We start from the raw sequence: 18,657 nt of genomic DNA, 5'->3' as shown, positions 1-18,657 counted from the left end.
AAAATCATTCAGATTCATCCTCTGGGGACCATGAATGTACAAAATTTCATGACCATCCATCAAATAGCTGTGGAGATATGCTGGGCCAAAGTGATGGACCGACCATCCAACACTGTCATCCCCAGAACCACACCACTCACATGGCTAAAAATGTCCTCAAGATGAAAAAAACAGTTGAAGAGTTTTCTAAATTCTGTTCATCTCTTTTAGGGAAAGCCATTCAAATTTGTCATTTGCTATTTATCAAAATTAAAGGATTTACTTTGCAAAAATGTTTGTTGTCACAGAGGGCATTAAATAGTCTATTATAGTTCCAAAGTAACACAGTTTTCATAACTGTGGCCCATGAGTCATTTTGTCTCAGAAGGCATTCCATTTTTCACATGCTGGATATTTGCCGATGATTTCAATCTAATTGTTTTTCCAACCAGAAGCTTACTCCAAAATACCAAAAGGTGCAGACATTCCCAGAAACGCATCCTCCTTTCTGCTGACTCACTGCTCTCTGTATTTTATGAAGAATGTTCTGCAGTTGCTGGCTGAGCCACTTTGACAGACTCACAACAATAAATAGCAGATGTTTTTTATTTTTATTATTTTTGTTTTTTTTGCTTTTACTGTAAACAGTGATTGCCAGTCATTGCTGGCAAGAAAGGTGCTAAGTATTCAAAAGTCACAACTGAACCACACACACATGCATGCCTGCACACATTATTTCACAGTGCAAACACGCAAACTCTCACACAACCAGATCATCATTCTGCTCCAACTGTGCCTTATTGCAACTTGTGGGTTAATTAGTCATCTCTGGTATCCAAAGACCTCACAGAGAAATAACGAATTGAGCAATATTAGTCAAGACCACAACTGGACCTCATATGTCATAAATAATGACAGAAAGCTAGAAACAGGATGAAAAGAGACATATTGTACCATACCGCAGTATTACAGACATAATGTTTTAACTCCTTTTCGCTTTTTGATGTATTGAGAAAAAATAATTTCTTTACAGTTTAACATGATCAGAAAATTGATTTAACAGAGGTTTAGCTTTTGATTTCATGAATCTTCTGTCACAAAATCCTATGGCTGGTCCAGTTTGGTGTCACACCACAAATGGAAGCACGTTAAGATAAAAGATATCACCAAATTTCATTGAAATTATGACACACTTTTTTGAGATGGCATGCTAACAAATAAACAGGTCGGCAAATCTTCTTGATACAGGTAAGAAGACTAATACCCCATTCAGACTGACGCAGCCATGGTCTGGATGGGTCAACCCATGTCAGTTGACTGTCCTTCACAACAAAAATGCCACTCTTATCAATCATTTCTTTAATTGAAGCTGATAGTAGAGCATTACTTGTTGCAGTAATGGTTTATAAAGTGGTTGAACAAAGAAAATAAATCCTGATAAATAGATGATTGCCTGGAGCAGCTCCACATTGTCAGCTGTACCCACCATGTTCATTCCTCAGAGTAATAACCACATCCTTTTTTATTGACGTTGTTACTGACGTGCGATGCTCGGCTGGGTAGCGATGATGGAAATGATGTAGTGAGCATACTCAGGCTGGACACGTGTCTTATGTGAAAAGCAATGACGCAGGTTTGACCAGTGTCCAACAGTCCAATATAAATGTGTCCAACATGGGCTGAACACGCATCACTTGGTAATGCAGGCATGCTGAGGCTGATGGGAATGTTATTAGCTGGTATTTGGTCATAAACCAAAGTATTGGACAAACTGAAATGTTGATCTGACGGTGGTGCTAGAGGAAATTTAGATTATCAGTCATATCTGTACCAAACTTCATGGCAATCCATTCAACAGATATTTCACAAAAAGCCAAAAATATGAACCTGCTGGTGGGCAAGAGAGGAAAAGTTGGGGTGTTATCAAAATCATTAGGATTCATCCTCTGGGGACTACAAATGTCAGTACAAAATGTCATTGCAATCAATCCAATAGTTTCAGTCTGGACCGACAGACCGTCATTACCAATTCCTAGAGCCATCCCACAAGCATAGCTAACAATACAACATGAACAGTTTCTTATTCATGTCTAAATAAAATGCACAGAAAAAGATCTGTGTTTGAGTCTTTGGATCTTCATTATTAGCATAATTTGGCTAAGCAAGAGCCACAGCAGCTCTAATGAGCCGACCTGAACTCCACAAACCATCTGTAATTGATGTTTATTGAGCATCAAGAAGCTTGATTCAGATCCTCATTGATTGAAAGGTCACTTCCTATTAAATCCTGCCTCTATTTGAACACAGATGTGCAAGACACATCTGCAAAGCTTAGGAAATTACTTTGCCTAATGATCTGGCATTATTACAGTGCACAGTTCAATTCTCATGGAAGATGAGCTTCTGTACGGTCAGAAATACTCTCCCCAGAGCTTGCCTCTGTTCTGCAGGCAGGCAGCCACCATCACGCGTAAATCAGCAGTCATTTACCAGTATACAGGATCTGATGTCACGAAACTCTAATGTGAAAATCTGTCTGTAATTTTAGAACAAAGGGGAGCTGCTGCAATCCTAGGGGTTATCAAGGCAACTCCTCCCATCACAGATGTTTTTGTTGAATCAGATACCCCCAGAAGAAGCCAAACTACAGCCTATTACTGCATCTATTACAGCTCGCCTATGTGAAGAGCTACTGCAGGAAACACACTTAGAAAACATTTCAAATGAGCACAGCTTGTGTGTATTTTGAAATTTTCCCTCTAGCTTCATGAATTCATGATGTTAAAGAGAAGAAAACAGATCACACCATTTTACTTGAAATTTTGCATATACTCTTCCTCTTGCTTCTATCCTCCATCCTAGTGTCTGTTTTTGGGGGTTAAATCTTTTAGGAAATTGGTGTGTTTGCTTTCTTTCTGAGAAATAGATGAAAAGAAGTCTGTGTGTTAAGTATGGAGTTGGAGCCAGGAGGCGATTAGCTTAGCTTAACATAAATATTTGACTCTATCCAAAGTTCAATAATAAACCTACCAGCAGAGATACCAAACATGCACAAGACATAAGGCAGAATAACATGTTTTTTATTCTCAGATCTGCAATAATTTAAATATAGATACACAGATTTTTGGATTATGTTACAGCTCAGCGTGAGGCAGGAAAGGACGTGGTGGTGGACCTCTGTTTTGGCGCCTTGACAAGCAGAGCAAACTGTCCTAGACTTCCCAGCATGGCCGGTACACTCGTCCCACCATGCACCTCATGGTGTCCCTCCTCAGGATGGGGATGCTCAGGTCCTGGCCGGCGTCTTTGTGCTCGATGACCTGGCTGTTGTCTTCAGCTCTCCGCTTGTAGAAGGACGGTCCGTTGTGCAGCACCCGCAGGTCCCTCCACAGACTCGGATCAGCAACAACTATTACCCTCGGCCCTCTGGTTTTGCTTGCAGCGGCCAGATCTGCGTCGGCGAGACTGTTTTCTGTCCCCTCGTCGCTCAGCAGCGAAGCGAAAGTATCTTGCTCCAGGGAGCTGTCTTCAGTCTTGCCCATGGGTAATGCCACTGACAGTGCATAGCACTCAAATAAGAGTGCTGCAGCAAAGATGACGGACATGAGTGACTGTCTCATGGTGAAGATCTTCCAGGAGATGTAAGGCGTTGGCTTTGTGGATGAATTTCTTTCCAGAGCTCTTGCTTCGTTGTTCTGACTTTGAGATCGTATCACACTCTTATATACCATTTCGGATGCTCAGGATTGGCCACGTTGGATCGTTTTTCATCATTCTCCTGTTGTGTTCATGAAATTAGCCAAAAGCATTAGAGGGCGGTTGAGTAGAACTCTTGCAGAGTTCAAGTGTGTTGTTTTGGCAGAAAGTTAATTAAAATCATCTTGATCATGGTGGCTGAAATAGACCCTTGTCGATGAAACAGTGGGAATTCTTTGAACAGGTAACAGCAAGAAAAACATTAATCCAAAATTACTGCCCTTTAAAACAACAAGTGTGGATTACCCACCTGTCAAACTCTTTGTGGTGTTAGATACACCATGACTCACATTGTTGCAACAATGTTCAATAAGGGATGTTACCTTGGATTAGAGAAAAAAAGCAAACAAATGATTCCTGAAGTGTTTGTGTGTTCGTGGCATCTCCTTGTGGATGTGTCAAAGATAAAGTGAAGTTAGGAAATGTGTCTTTCAGGAGAATATACAGCAGATCTACTCCCAGGGCCCCGAGGTGGAAGCTGATTTGATCTCTAGCCGGACCACTGCATAATTACAATCTTACCTAATTATGGTTACCAGATGGGTGCTGCAGGAGCTCTGCACACCTGCCCTTACATAAGATCCAGACAAAATTAGTTAATATAATTTATGCAGGTGAGATTAGAGTCAGATCAAACATGTCGGCAAATTAACAAGTTTTAATTTGTGATTCGGATAATTTCATGTCATCTGCTATTCCAGGAAAGTTTGAAAAAAGTAGTTCTGTCCTCCGCATATGATCTTTGGAGCAGAGGTTGAAAATAACGAGCTTATGAGCACTAAAAGCTTATTATACTTAACACAACTGAACTCAGTGGTATAATAGTAGAGAATGGATCTGAGACATGATTTGCAGCACATTACAAAACTTTGATGGCTAGACGTATAATTTGGTATCATTAAATTGTTAAGGTTATTTTAGTATTGGTAATGTGCAGCTGGGAAGTTCAGATGGTAAGTACTGTGGACCATTTCTTATTGAAAACCATGTCTGTGGTTTCTAAAAAGTCTGGGATTTGATAATTACCTACACCCTGTTTTTATTACAGTCTGAAAGGCTTTGTGTGGTTTCATGGAGACAGATGGTTTTGTTTTAATCCTATCTTTCATTCCTAGATGTCAGATATTCATATGTATCATTGATGGGACGAGTGGAGCTCTTCCTATGCAGTAGGTCTTAACTCAATAGAGATTGTCGCTGCTTTTGAATGAAAACCATGTGGATGTGTTAAAAAGAGATGTTTAAGGAATGAAGAAAATAATGGTTGTTTTGTCCCTAAAGATAATCATTTTCTGCCAACACTTTCAATCCATATGGTAAACGTGCCAGCAACAGGACTAACAGAAAAGATCATAGTCTCTCATCTTAAATATATTCAGAATAGTCTCTCATTTTTTTCTTTTCCTGTAAACTATATACAGTTTGTCATTTGCAGTGTTAAGACTCTGAGAGGGAGTGGCAGGGAACATTTTCCATGCTTGCCCTTGAGAGTAAGAGAGCAGCCGCCTGCTGAAGGTGTCTGTGTGTCACAAAGAATCGGCTAATAACAGCAACAGCGCTACACCTCGTTGAGGTGAAGAAGAAGAAGGAAAAAGGACCTCTGAAAGCAAGAGGGCAATAAGTGCTGAGCAGCTGACTACACTGATGGGCGCCAACCAAAACACAAGAACTCAGCTCGAAAGTTTGAAGGGGGTGAAAAAAGACCCAACCGTGTGCTGAAGGAAGACAGTGACTCTCACATAACGCACACAGCGGCGTTCCTCTTTATTACGGTACCGAGCGGCGGGCCACACGGCTCAGGCTCAAGTGTTATTCCAGCTAGGTAAATACAGGACACAGATCTAACAGCAGTGAATGTATTAACAGGCACAAATTGAATTATGTTGTTGAAATTCCAACACGGTGCCTTCTGCCAGCCAGTTCTGAGGTATGACCGATTGAAATCTCAGTTTTCTTTCGCTCACAGACAAGTTAAGTATTTCTATACCGCAACATGCACAGAGGACCTACTTTACAGGGCAGGAAGTTCTGGTTGTAATTCACTGGATGTTCTCAAAGAATCAACTAGAGAGCTCTGCTTTCACGCCAAGACAGAGGTGGAAAAGTAACTCACTATGTGATCATGTACTATGATATTTAAATAGTTGAGTATTTCCATTTTGGGAGACTTTATACTCTTCATCTACTATATTTCAGAGGGAAATATTGCACTTTTTACTCTTTTGTACTTACTGTTTGTCACTGTGGTTTTATTTTCCAGGCGACAGTGTAGAAAAAGACATGAAACAAGGTGTCAGAGAGATGTATGACGTGCATCTAAACGTCTCCAGCTGGAATCTAACCGTTGTCACCACTTCCAGATTAAGATTTTACATTTGTGATGAATTTAAGGAGAACACTGACTAAGTGCTGACTCAAATTTTAAAAAATAGCCAAAGATTGTCTCTCCTTCCAAAGTTTTTACAACCAACATGAGATAAAGCTCAATAGGTGTTCTGTGGTTAAAACCAAAAAGTGTCCATCTGTTTTTCCTTATTTCCTTCTGTTCCCTCCTCAACTGATCACGAAAGCATAAAAACATCTTTAGCCACTAGCAAAACTAAACTTTACATCTTCATTTGTACTTTTCGTGACCTCGGAGTTAGAAGGTTAATGGCACCAGGCATGGATGAGATTAATGCAGCTGTACGGGATGTTGTAAGTCGACTTATAGAAATAAGAAATAAGAAACTCTTAAATTGACATAGTCAAGTCAATTTTTTTTTATATAGCCCAATATCACAAATCACAAATTTGCCTCAGGGTGTGTACAGTCTGTACAGCAATACAATATCCTCTATCCTTAGACCCTCGATTATATGAAGTCTCTGATCATCTGATATCTGACAAATGTTACTGCTCCTAGAAACCATAACCGTAGCTTGCATGTTGACTGAAAATTATGCTGGTAGGATAGTGATGGCAGAACAAAACAAAATAGGCCCCCCTACATGTTTGTGCTGAAACTGGAATTCCAAGAATTCACTCTGGACTTGATCAACCATGTCTTTTCTCTCCGCATCCTGACAATGATAATGATGGCAAAACAACTCGAATCCAAACACCTTGAAGAGCCTGAAGATGAAAGCCAGATATCTGCGGCTCATACTCATAATGGGAGAGGGTGTGAGTTGGTCTGGGGTGAGGATGTGACTGCAGAGGAAGATAAAAGTAAAGAGATGAAAGGTGATATCTTGGATCTGTTGCTTCATCTCAGAGTGATTTGCTAAAACACAAAAGCATAACATACCCACAGAAAGTGTCATCTCTCATATGCGCTGCAAGTGAGAATAAAGGGTTTCCAGCTGAAAAGAAAGAAAGAAACCGTTCAACACACTACATATCTCATCAATATATCTGCAGAGATGCTGGTAGTCATGGAGATGGTCAGTCAACATGTAATCACAATGCGATACAAAAATAGCAACATTGGCGCTCTGTGTGTCGGTTGGGGGAGAGTGAAAGCCCTGTGAAGTTCTCGGCATCATGCTTTTCTATGAAGGGACTGAATAATGAACTACATGGATGCGAGTTGGAGAATCTGATCCCCTTCCAGCTCAGTGACCACACATAAGCCACGATGTTAATGCTGGGTGGGAGACTGTTGCTCTAAGCTTTAGAAATTTTAGCTTTAGAGATGCTTTACTTGAAAAGCTCCTTATGCACATTTGCTCTAGGAATATATCTTAAGCTGTCCAGCGATAAGGTGTTTCATACAGTATATGTTGATGCTACAAGGGCTGGAAAGCCTACTTTCTTACTTAGCCTCTTACTCTAAGCGATGGGAATGCAATATTATCTGCAGGAGTTAGAAATATACAGGGGGTTTTTACACATCAAAGATTTCTTTATTTGCCTTTTTTTTCTGTGCTTTTCTGACTGGTTTGAAATGGGTGTGTCTTTTTTGGCAAAAGGTGATGTCAGAATTTAACAATATAAGAATCAGAAAGAGGATGTTTCTGAAGTTACTCCCTATTTATCTATGTAGTACTGCTGTACGAGTGACAGAAGGGGAAATTTCAGACACAGATGTGTTGGTTGTTCCTTATGTTGCCAGGGAGACCCACTGTCAACCAGACTGCAGCAAACCACGCCAACACAGACCTGATGAAGCACATCAGCTGAGTTTTTCAGTGTAAAATCATTCATAGTCTTTTACAAAGGATGTTCTTTAAAAAAAAAAAAAAAAGACTTTTAAAAACTTAACTTCAACTTCAATGCTTGTTGCTTTGTTCACAAATATTTATGTCATGTATCTGTTACAGAGAAATGCTCAAGATTTGACATCACATGTGAAGTTGTTGCTTTCACATGTGATGTCTGACATTTTCCCATGTGTAATATCTGAAAATCACATGTGCCTACACCATCACATTTATCAGATACATGCACATGTGGAGTTTCACATGTGAAATGGTTTTCAACATGTGATAATAATGTAAAGTGATGTGACGGTTCATAGATTACTAAAAATAATTAACCTTTTTATCTATGTCATGCATCACAGGTTTCTTTCTTTCTTATCCAAAATGATCTAAATCAAAAGTAAAATGTATTACTTTGTTGATGTTTCTTAGTTAGGATGTTGTTAGCTGGTGATGTTATAGGCAGAAGTGAATATAGTTTGCTTCAGAGTGTTGTCTTGAGTTTGTGGGAGCGGGTAAAGAGGGGAGTGTTTCTGGAAACACTGTGGAGTCTTCTCTGTGTTGTGCACTCAACGCGAACACGAAATTACTGAGGATGCCCACCTGATGACACTGTAGACTTGTCTGCACTCTTACACACAACTTTGATTTGTAACCATTTTCCTTTTTCTTATGTAAGTCAGGTCAAGGGACATGATGCATGCATTGAAAAGGTTCTCATACCAAAGGAGTTACTAATTAGTGGACTAGTGGAACTAGATGAACAGTATGATGAGCAAATGAAACCACCTATCAAACCAGTTGGGCTAGCCACTGTAGCTTAGCTTAAGCATATGCAGTGTGGATGTGAGGCTTAAGGAGCTGACTATTTGCTCTTTGCTTAGGTAAGGGGAGGATTCAAGGGCATTTTAATGGTGTGTTAGGTCAGTGTTCACGAAGGTTGTCACCTGTGAGATGGCCCACTAGATTCATGACTGCACAGCCCAATACCCATGGGCCTAGGACCCATAGGTCCTAATGATAGGTAAGAATATCATTTCATATTAATGCTGACCTCCATAGGAATGCTCACCCAACTTTTGGCACATTTCACTGTGTATATTGATAACTTACCAGTTGGAGTCTGCATCCTCCAGGCAAAATGTTATATATTCACCCAATGAAAAAAAGCTGTGCCAACTGCCAACTGTTGATGTCGATGGCTGAAGAACATGAAAAAGCTAATGTATACTATTCCAAAATATTCATTACTTGGATGCTAAGTTACCAAACAATGTATGTACTTTTTGATATAGAAACACAACTTTTACATGACTGTATCATGAACTGTATACTTTGCTTCTCATTTTTATTTATGTACATTTGTTGAATGTGGGAGGAAGGGATGTGAGATATCCTTTTCTTTTTGAACTGTTCTGTTCTTCTTGCCTTTTGTTTTGCCTGTTGTGTCTCTGGGAAAATTGTAAATCAATATGCATATACAACTGAAAAGCAAGAAACGCTGTAAGCTTTTTCTTCTAGGACAATATGTACTTTTGGTGACTATTCCTCATCCCTACACTAATGTAATAACAACAGATTGCATGTTTGATCCATTCTTGTAGCACATATGGAATTTACAGGCAACATAATCACAGATCACAATGAAATAATGAGTGGACACCTATTGGTTTGCGTTGCATGACGAGACACAGTTTGATAGTCTAGTGTCCATAAAACATTGATTAGATTTCTGACTGTGCTTCATGCTGAGGTGGTAGACAGTTCCAGACACACTGGCTGCCTGACAGTGAAAACTCCTCTGCTGTTTCTCAGCAACAGACTCAGTGGTTTGTTTCTGTGTCTCATATCCACGGTAACAAGCACAGAGTGTTAAATTTAGCCAGGTTTGCATCGATATGAATAAATGGTATGTGATTCTCAATGAACAAGATTACTGAGCAAATAAATAAATTCTCAAATTGACTCCCCCACCCTAACAATGATGTACACTGCAGTATTTGTTGATCATTGGTTTGGCAGAGAATGATCTTCACCTTCAGGGTATAACAAGAGAGCTGCACCACATGCTCGGTGAAAATATGAGATTTGGTTCTGCTTTAAACAGACAGATTTTAGATTGAAGGTGAGGGGAAAACAGAGAGCAATACAATCCAAACAAAAGTAAGTAAATGTTATAATTCAGGAAAACAGTATATGTTGTGAGCATGGTATACTATAGTATACTATACAGTATACTATATATGACAAAATAATCTAAACTCAAGGACCACTAGCTTTTTTTTTTGAGTTTTCAACTTGAAACAATGAGGAAAAACTCTGGCACAATGTCTCGCTTACTGCTAGAATATTTATTAGTTCACAGCATTTCAGTCTGTGAAGCCTAGGTGCACACCTGTTGCATATTCAGTTGTGCAGAGATTTTTTTTTCTACAATTTTGTGGCTTTCAACTGCAATCTCACAGGTTTCATTAACAAATGGTTCTAGCTCAGGTGGCATAATGTGACCTGAATATGGAGCTTTGATCACAAGATAATAAAAACACATTTTTTAAAAAGGAGAATCTCTTTTTAAAAGGTGAAATTTTGAATTTATGTTTATAGTTGTTTTGCTGCTCAGAGTTTGGCTTTTCATGTTGAATTAAGTTGAAGTTCTTTTGTAATGGAGGAACATAAGAGTTAAATACAGGAAAGAAATATGAGTTGTGATTATCCTTCAGTTGCCACCACAGCTCTGGCTCAGCAGGATGGATGTAACAATGGAGATGGAGATTGGATGGATCAATCAGTAGATGGATGTAAAGACATTTTACCAGCTCATCAAATGACAGGAATGTCATCTTTGTTCACTTTAATTGCACCACAGGGGACAATGCTTTTACTCAGCACTGTCTCCTGGAGACCAGAGGATGTGCCTCTGTGCACACCTGAAAGAATGTGAGGAAGATTATTCATCCTCTAACCTTCCACAGTGAAGAACTCTTAACTCTTTTGTGGTTGTCACTGACAATTAAATAAGTATTTTAGGTTCTGTTGTATTTGAGTTCGAAAATAGTATATTTCAAGTTTGGTTCCATGTTGTTGTTTTTTTCATAAGGCCAAGTTGCTTTTACAAATTAAGAAAATATATTCTTTTTTTAATTGGACATAATCATACTGATGAAAACCCAGTAAGATATGTACTTTGTATCCTTTTGGAATAATTGAGAACAGACCTGACACATAAGGTGGAAGACTTCACATTTAATGTACTTGTGCTACTATTTTACATCTCTTTAAGACATGTAAAAAGCAACTTTCTTCATAACACACATTTCACAAGTAAATGCAGTGTGTAGGCCAAAGTGCAGAGGAATACCAAAACTACTTTTGTTTTTTGCAACAATACCTGTAGGTTTTGAGAAGATATTTCTTTTGGAGGGGGGTTGCACATAAAAGTATGATGTTGTTGCAGTGATTACAGCATTGATGATGAGAATGCTCTCTTTCTCGTTTACTTTCATTTGTTGTTAAGATGTAAATTTAGACATGAAACGTCAGAACATTGGGGTTTGAAAGAAATGGGACTGCCACGAACGAAAGCTTTCTTTCTTTCTTTCTTTCTTTCGTCTCCTTTTTTCTTTTATTTGACAGTATTTTATTGTAACTTACTCACTTTAAATGTAGTTTAGAAATGTTCATCGTGTTTTCTCTAGTTTCTGTGCAATCTCCGTACATCCATGGTCTATGGGAGAATAAAGTTGCCGTTGTCATGGTGACACTTCCGTCAACTGAATCCTGTTGCTAGGGTCACCACATTGAGAGGACGAGACGTACAGCGTAAACCTACAGAGGTTTCTACAGTTTATATTGTTTTTCGCGGACACATTGAGCCACTCAGTTTAAGGTTTAGTAATTAACTTGCTGCTACAATGACTGAACAGCCTGCTACTGTGGACAATAAAGTTGGAAAATGTCTGCTTCACAATTGGGTAGAAGAGGTGAGTAGTTAACTAGCGGTTAGTGCAAAGTTACGTTAGCTGGCGGCAAAACCTCACTTCACAGTAACGTTACTGCTGTACGAACACATAAAAACTATAGCTAACATTATTGTATCACTTAACTTTTGAGCAAATATATTGTTAGTCAGAGCTAGTAGCTAACACACAAAGTAGTTTCAGAGTAGAACAGACATTTGGTAACTTAATATCACTGGTTGGTAAGGTTACACGGTGTTACGCTGGACTTGTCATTGCACAAAAAGCACAGGTGCAATTAATAACATTAATGGTGGCTGAATCCCATTTAGCCATGTCAGTGATATCAGTTCCACCTGTACTTATTACCACTGCTAATGTTTGTTTTTGTTTGTTTTAGCCATACTCACATGCTGTGTTGTGACCCAATAGTATTTAGGTAGGGTCACATACTACTCAGTGGCATACCAATAGCCACTAAGTCTCACTATCAATATGTTTGTGTGTGTGTGTGTGTGTGTGTGTGTGTGTGTGTGTGTGTGTGTGTGTGTGTGTGTGTGTTCGTCCTCTCACTAGACCAAAAGGTTATATAGCCTAATGTTCAAATGTTGTTTAGACCATCAGAGATGAATTTGGAGTTTGTGGTGTTAGGTAAAGGTGTCTTTCATACAGTGATGGTGAGGGTGCACCTTCACTTTTCTTTTTTGGGTATATGTCATAATGACTGTGAGTGTTCCCCTTGCTGCATTACCTTCACAGCTCAGGTGTGAAGCCAGCAACTGTGAGACTATTAAAGCTGACACTTACTCATAAAAGCTATTCAGTATGCTGTCTCATTTGTGTAGGTGCTTATGCAATACAAAAAACATAGATATCTACAGGACATAATATTAACAAGTATTTTCATTATCTGCTAAATTGTCTAGCAATTAATCGATTAATAGTTGATCTAAAAATGTCAGAAAAAAGTCAAAAATCTTCCCTCTTCAAAGGGGTTTTTAAATCAGTCCAAAACCCAAAGATATTCAGTTTATTTTTATATAAGACAATGAAAAGCAGTTCTAATCCGAAACAAGAACACAGAACAGGTGATATATATTTAAAGACAAAAACTAAAAACTATAAACTATAATGAGCATGAAACACAAACAAGCTGTTATGTGTGAAATCAAGGAAAGATGAAGTATCTATCTTTAATTAAAGCCTACAATCGAGCATTGTGGCTTTACAAAGGCAGAATTTATTGCATTACTTTAGATTCTAACATGTATTTTTATCATCTCCCCTGTATGGTCATTTATCCAGAGGGCTGTTGCAGCTCTTGACACACAGGAGACAAAGGCACACATCCAGAAACATGGACACAGAGGGATTCTCACAATAGACCAGGAGTCGAAAATGGAGACTGTCAGCACGCTGAGAGCAGCTTACATCCCTCCAAAGAGTCCAGGGGTGAGGCTGCGGGGTATGTGTCTTTGTCTTTCACTAACTGCAGTAAGAAACAATTTCATCTCCTACCATTGTAATCCATGTATAGACTAGACTAGATGTATTTCAGCAGAGTTTGAAAAGATTTTATTCTGCTGGAGCTAGAATCACACTGACAGCTGCTGTGACCTTTTCTTAAATTCTGTTTCTAGTCAATATTTTTCTATGCATGCTCAGTTCATCTCTTCTTCTTCTTATTCTCATGGTCCAGGCATCAGAGGTGAGCTTTTGGAAAAACATATCGCCCAGATGATAAGGTAAATCAACTATGAAACTATGTTTTAATGCTAAAGAAATGATTGCTGGAAGTGGTTTGTTTATGGAAACAGAGAACACCATGCCTGACCATGTCTTGACGGGGAACGTGTTGGAGGAAAGTGATGTAATATTTACATGTCTGGGTTTGTTTTACTGTACAATTACAGCTGTATTACCTTTTAAATCAGATTTTATGATGTTATTTTACATGGAGGCCAGTCATCCTAATGGGGCTTATAGAGTCTGTCCCCCACAGATGTGGTTATTAACATCCTGCACGAGTTAACTGCTCATAAAGAATACAAAGCATCAAGTCTTCGGTGAAAACGGTTTGTCCAGTAGCAGACAGTGTCTCATCTCTCAGTCTTGAGCCACACACTGAATTTCCTGGACTTTATAAGTATACACCAACGCTGCTTGATTCATACCAGGTTCCCGACCAGCACACAGCTAAGAGGGTTTTTCTAGGCTGATCTGTTGTTATGTTAAACACAATGCCACTTTGAATGAATGAATTAACAGAGTTAGCCAGATCAGAGGTTGGAGAGTGTAAGGGTTTTGTTTTCATGGCTTAAATATCACACCAGTATCTTTTGATGCAACTTGGAAATTTTATGCAAATGTATATTATCATCCATTAAGTGGCATGAAATTATATGTACGAGGACAATTGAATTCTATCATCACCAGTTTTAAAGGCCCTACATACCACTGGTTCACTCACATAGATGTTTTCACTGATTAGACCTCTTCTCAGGACTGTGTGGGAGTGTACAGACATTGCTTGATTAGTGTCTGCCTCATTCTTCCGGTAGTCTTCTTGCTCCTGCTGCTCTCTGCTCCTTTAGCATCTCTTTAGGTACATAACAGTTCACTTGATTGCATCCTCGTTTTCCTCACCTGCATCTTTTCCTTGCGTCTGAGGCTGCATTCAGGGAATGTCAGCAGAATGGGAAGAATGGAAAATTAAACCTGTTGTTCTGACTCGGGAGTATTCATGCATTATTCCAGTGTTGGTTACCCCAATTGATAGCCATGTTTTATATTTTCCTCAAACAGGGCAACAGTTAGCACAGATCCACTATGGTGAGGTGGAAAACATTTTAAGTTGGGAGGAGTATTGCAACCAATTTGGTTCTGTTATTTGTCTGTACATGCTGGTGTTGTAGTGATGCGGTTTCAAAACTACAGCATCTAATCACTAAAATATGTGTAATAAAGGAGAGAGAGATGGTCTGCTAAAAGACTTCTAGTAGGATGGCTTTGTGTATCCTTGCACAAGCCTTCTGCAGGAGCCCTCCTCACTTCTCAATCCTCGAAGCAAAAATTAGAGCACTGGACCATGATGGTTGAGGATTTCCGGATTACCCGAGGATTGAAAAATGTGCTACTGCTTGATAGTCAGACCAAACACTGATAGAGGCTGTTATCTTCTTGTTTTCACAGTGAGAAGATTCATGCTGACCTGAATCCACCGACTCCCAAAACTGACTTCTGCTCTACAACCAAAAACGATTTCTGCATGGAAGGATTTGTGCCCCTTACCCCTGAAACAACAGAAGTATGTGTATGTATATAAAGTATACTGTTTGCATCTAACTAAGTATGTAAATCTGTGAGCAGTTATGAGATCAAATCTCCTGTGTTGAATCTAAAAAAGCAGACAAGTGCCTAAAATGCAGCTTCAGTATTGGGACTGATGTTAAAAGTGTGTCCAATATGTTGTATCTGTGTGATATTTGAATGACTACTTAATTTATTACGTTTGCATAAATGTGTGCCTACCTTACATTATATAACATCATATTTTACATTGTTGGCTAGGTCTGTTGTTTAGAATTGCTAGCCAATTTAAAATGTACGAGGAGAGTTTAGGCCTGAATACGACACTAAAAGGCTTGTTTAATAGACATTCATTGCAGTGAGACTTTTTGCATTCTTTTGTTCACTATAGTGAGCTTAACATGGTGATTCTGGATAAGAGGTGTCTTGAAGCTGGCTCGATTAACTTTGGGTTTTCCAATCCAGCTACAAGCGCATTCATGTGAAAGAGTTCTGAATTAGAAGCCAATCACAAGCAACATCATCACCGAGCTGCAGTGATGGAGTAGGATTGTGACATCTGCCCACACTGTCAAGAATCCTGTTGGAAATGAAAGAAAACGCAATTAATATGCAACTATTGCAGCTCATTAGTCTGTTAGTCTAAACTATCAGATGGGTTACCACCTGATTGTGTACTAATCAATCACAATTTTTTAAGTCAGGGGTTTTCAAAGTGTATGACTGTGGGCCTCCCCTCAGACAAAGCTTGAAAAAGACCTAGACTAGTCTATGTACTCATATACTGTGTTCTGTACATTTTACGCTCATAATGGTCCTAAAATACTCAGAAGCAAGAGCAGAAAGAATACAATCAGTGTTATCATGCTGTTGATTTAACAGTGTGTTCTTGTTGTCTCATTTCCAGGTTTATGATTATAAAACTGAGCAGGCCGTCACATTTTGGAGTGAAAATTACCAGAGGATACAGGTATGTCAAATTGTTCCACTTTTCAATATATGTGTCATGTTTTGCTGATTATTTTCTGTCATCATTATATTTTTGCTTGTTTGTTTGGATCAATACTCAAACTACACTAAATAATTTTGGTTCCTTTTAAGTTAATTAGTTATGGTCCATAGGGATTATATGATGTACATCAGACTAATTTTCTCCCTGATGTTGAACACTTGGGCTTGTTTTCAGTCTGTGCTTAGTGTATGAGAAAGCAATTGTTTTTTCCTTTTCTTTAAAAATAATATGGAGTTGCTAATGGCACCATATGATATGACAGAAGAGAATGCAACAGCAGCAGCAGCTCTCAGAAGAGTTTTATTTGTCCACAAAAGTCAAGACGGAGATTATTATAGATTTGGTATTCTAAGCTTTCCCCTCATTATTCCCTCTCTGCTCGATGGAAGAGTTCTTTTTTATTATTTTGTTTTACATTCTGCACTCTCAATATCTTGAGCTCACTTACAGAACATGTGGCCTGTAAGATTTAGGAATAACTAATGATGGTCAAACATTATTCTTTTGTGTTGTTTTGTGTCACAGGGTGTGACGGCTGTAGGGACCCCAAACGTGCCTTTCAGAAAGTCAGCCCTGTTCAGCACACCCATTAGTGAGCGGCTGGATGAGATCGAGCCCCCACCTGATAACTAAGACATCGCTTCATAACCTGTTAATGCTTGAATTATATTTAAGTGGTAATCCACTTTAAAGGTCACTCTCATTCTCAACAATGATGAAACCTCTGGTGATTAGCTATCATTGTTGCTTTTTTAACTGTTTGGTTAAATTATTACTGCCTGGAAAAACACAGAAATCACTACCAGATATTCAGCTGATGTCATGTAGACAAAACACACATGTTGGGACATTAAACCTGCCAAACAAACTGTCTCTGAACTTAATAAACCTATTTCTCACATTTGCAGAGAAAAAGTTGCCTCCATGTTTGACAACTAGCTAAAAATAATAGTTTTTCTATCACCAAAGTCTGTAACTCTGGTGAGTAGAGACCCAAAATATTAACAGTGACACACACTGTAAACAACAATTTCTCATCCTCTTTTGTTTTTTCTTGATTATCCCGATGTTCAATGTATTGTTACTTTACTTTTGTCTTCTGAAATATTAATCCCCTTCTCAACATTTTATGTTGATGAAGTTTAACATTTGTAGATTCCATATGTCCTCACTACCAGTTCACCTTGTAGTTATTTCTAAAGAAAGAAGAAATGCAGTTGTCATTCCTGGAGATATTAACCACATCATTTATGGTACATGCATGTGTTAACATATAACCAAATACTTTCAGGCACTGGGAACAGATTGGATTAGACTAGAATAGATTTACTAGAATTGTAAATTTGGCATTTATTTACATGGAAAAATTGCTGATTTCTTTAAATGTATTTAAATGTAGTTCATCAAAGTCTTCTTGATAAAAACCTGTTACTATTATGTCTTAACATCAGCAGCCAGTTGTACAAGATGTTATAAAGGTCATACGTAGCCTAGTTATATTGTAATCTATAAATACATTTACTAAATGGAGATTTGCACATCACTAGATCAAGACAGGTTGCACTACACAAACAAGTTCTTAAAAAGAGTTTAATCTTATCTAATCAGTAGAGAGCTAATATTAAAGTAGAGAGTAGAGAAGGTAATAAGGAATATGGAGGACATGTTTGATACAGGGATGGAAATGCTTTTTAAATAATGTCTTAAATTAGATTTATATGATGATATGATGTGACAGCAACAATAACCTTAATCAACAGAATTGCAGAGCATTACATGTCATATTTTGCACACTATTAGACTGACTTGAGTCAGGTCTTGGTTACCAATAACTGAGAGGACATCAACTAGCCTAAATGATGGAAAAGAAACTGGCAAATACCACATAATTACATTTCACAAAAGAATACAATTTGGGTCATACTACAACACATTATGGCAACAATAATGTCAGATTAAATGACCCAACAGCCAATATATTTCTCCATTTATGCTTACATGAATGAAAGGACTGATATATTGATATATTGATATATTATATTGATATTCATATATTGCTTATATTAGCCCCTTGAAACTGTTAATTTTCTTAGTTATGTTACTGCCATGGTTTAATTGTTGATTGACATTGTCAGAGACACATCAAGGAATTAACCATTAATATCAGATGATTAGATTAGGTGGCAAAGGCTCTGCTGTTTGAGGGAGCTTTCAAAGCATCCAATCAGCAACAAGGATTCTTCTGGGAGAATCGGTGCCCTCTTAACACCTACATGAACATTTGATTTAAATCAACAATACCAAAAAAACGTAGTACATAAAGAAGGGGTTGGTGTTGTGGAGGTGGTCGGTGCAACGGAAGTTTCCTAGCAGCTGATTTTCACATTACTATGATCTTTACCTGTGACAACTTCAGTTTCAGTGGTGTAACCTAAGTTAAGAAATTACTTGTTTGAAAATA

General features: G+C 38.4%; 2 protein-coding genes across 3 annotated transcripts; one reads left to right on the top strand and one right to left on the bottom strand.

Moving 5' to 3' along the window:
- Positions 1-3,038: 3,038 nt before the first annotated feature.
- On the bottom strand, positions 3,039-3,896 carry pmchl (pro-melanin-concentrating hormone, like). Its single transcript, XM_067574492.1, has one exon. It carries the CDS (start codon positions 3,708-3,710, stop codon positions 3,192-3,194), a length of 519 nt encoding a protein of 172 aa, XP_067430593.1. The 5' UTR covers positions 3,711-3,896; the 3' UTR covers positions 3,039-3,191.
- A 7,770-nt stretch (positions 3,897-11,666) lies between these two features.
- On the top strand, positions 11,667-17,427 carry spag8 (sperm associated antigen 8). 2 transcript variants are annotated; one of them, XM_067574864.1, is made up of 6 exons: positions 11,667-11,899; positions 13,181-13,340; positions 13,575-13,620; positions 15,068-15,188; positions 16,092-16,154; positions 16,722-17,427. In XM_067574864.1, exons 1-6 carry the CDS (start codon positions 11,831-11,833, stop codon positions 16,827-16,829), a joined length of 567 nt encoding a protein of 188 aa, XP_067430965.1. In that variant the 5' UTR covers positions 11,667-11,830; the 3' UTR covers positions 16,830-17,427. The 2 variants fall into 2 exon arrangements, with proteins under 2 accessions (XP_067430965.1, XP_067430966.1); XM_067574865.1 differs by having other exon boundaries at positions 11,671-11,899; positions 15,068-15,182.
- The last annotated feature ends 1,230 nt before the right edge of the window (positions 17,428-18,657 follow it).

This window comes from Thunnus thynnus, chromosome 19 (genome assembly GCF_963924715.1).
Source record: "Thunnus thynnus chromosome 19, fThuThy2.1, whole genome shotgun sequence".
In the NCBI taxonomy this organism is placed as follows: domain Eukaryota; kingdom Metazoa; phylum Chordata; class Actinopteri; order Scombriformes; family Scombridae; genus Thunnus; species Thunnus thynnus.
The sequence above is the reverse complement of the archived record's forward strand: the minus strand, read 5'-3'. Positions and strand labels throughout refer to the sequence as shown.

What these genes read in the sequence shown, in the direction of transcription:
- pmchl (XM_067574492.1), bottom strand. Translation starts at nt 3,710, where the DNA reads ATGGTATATAAGAGTGTGATACGATCTCAAAGTCAGAACAACGAAGCA.
- spag8 (XM_067574864.1), top strand. Translation starts at nt 11,831, where the DNA reads ATGACTGAACAGCCTGCTACTGTGGACAATAAAGTTGGAAAATGTCTG. An exon ending in TTCACAATTGGGTAGAAGAG is followed by an intron (nt 11,900 to 13,180) that starts GTGAGTAGTTAA and finishes TCATTTATCCAG; the next exon opens with AGGGCTGTTGCAGCTCTTGA. An exon ending in TCCAGGGGTGAGGCTGCGGG is followed by an intron (nt 13,341 to 13,574) that starts GTATGTGTCTTT and finishes CTCATGGTCCAG; the next exon opens with GCATCAGAGGTGAGCTTTTG.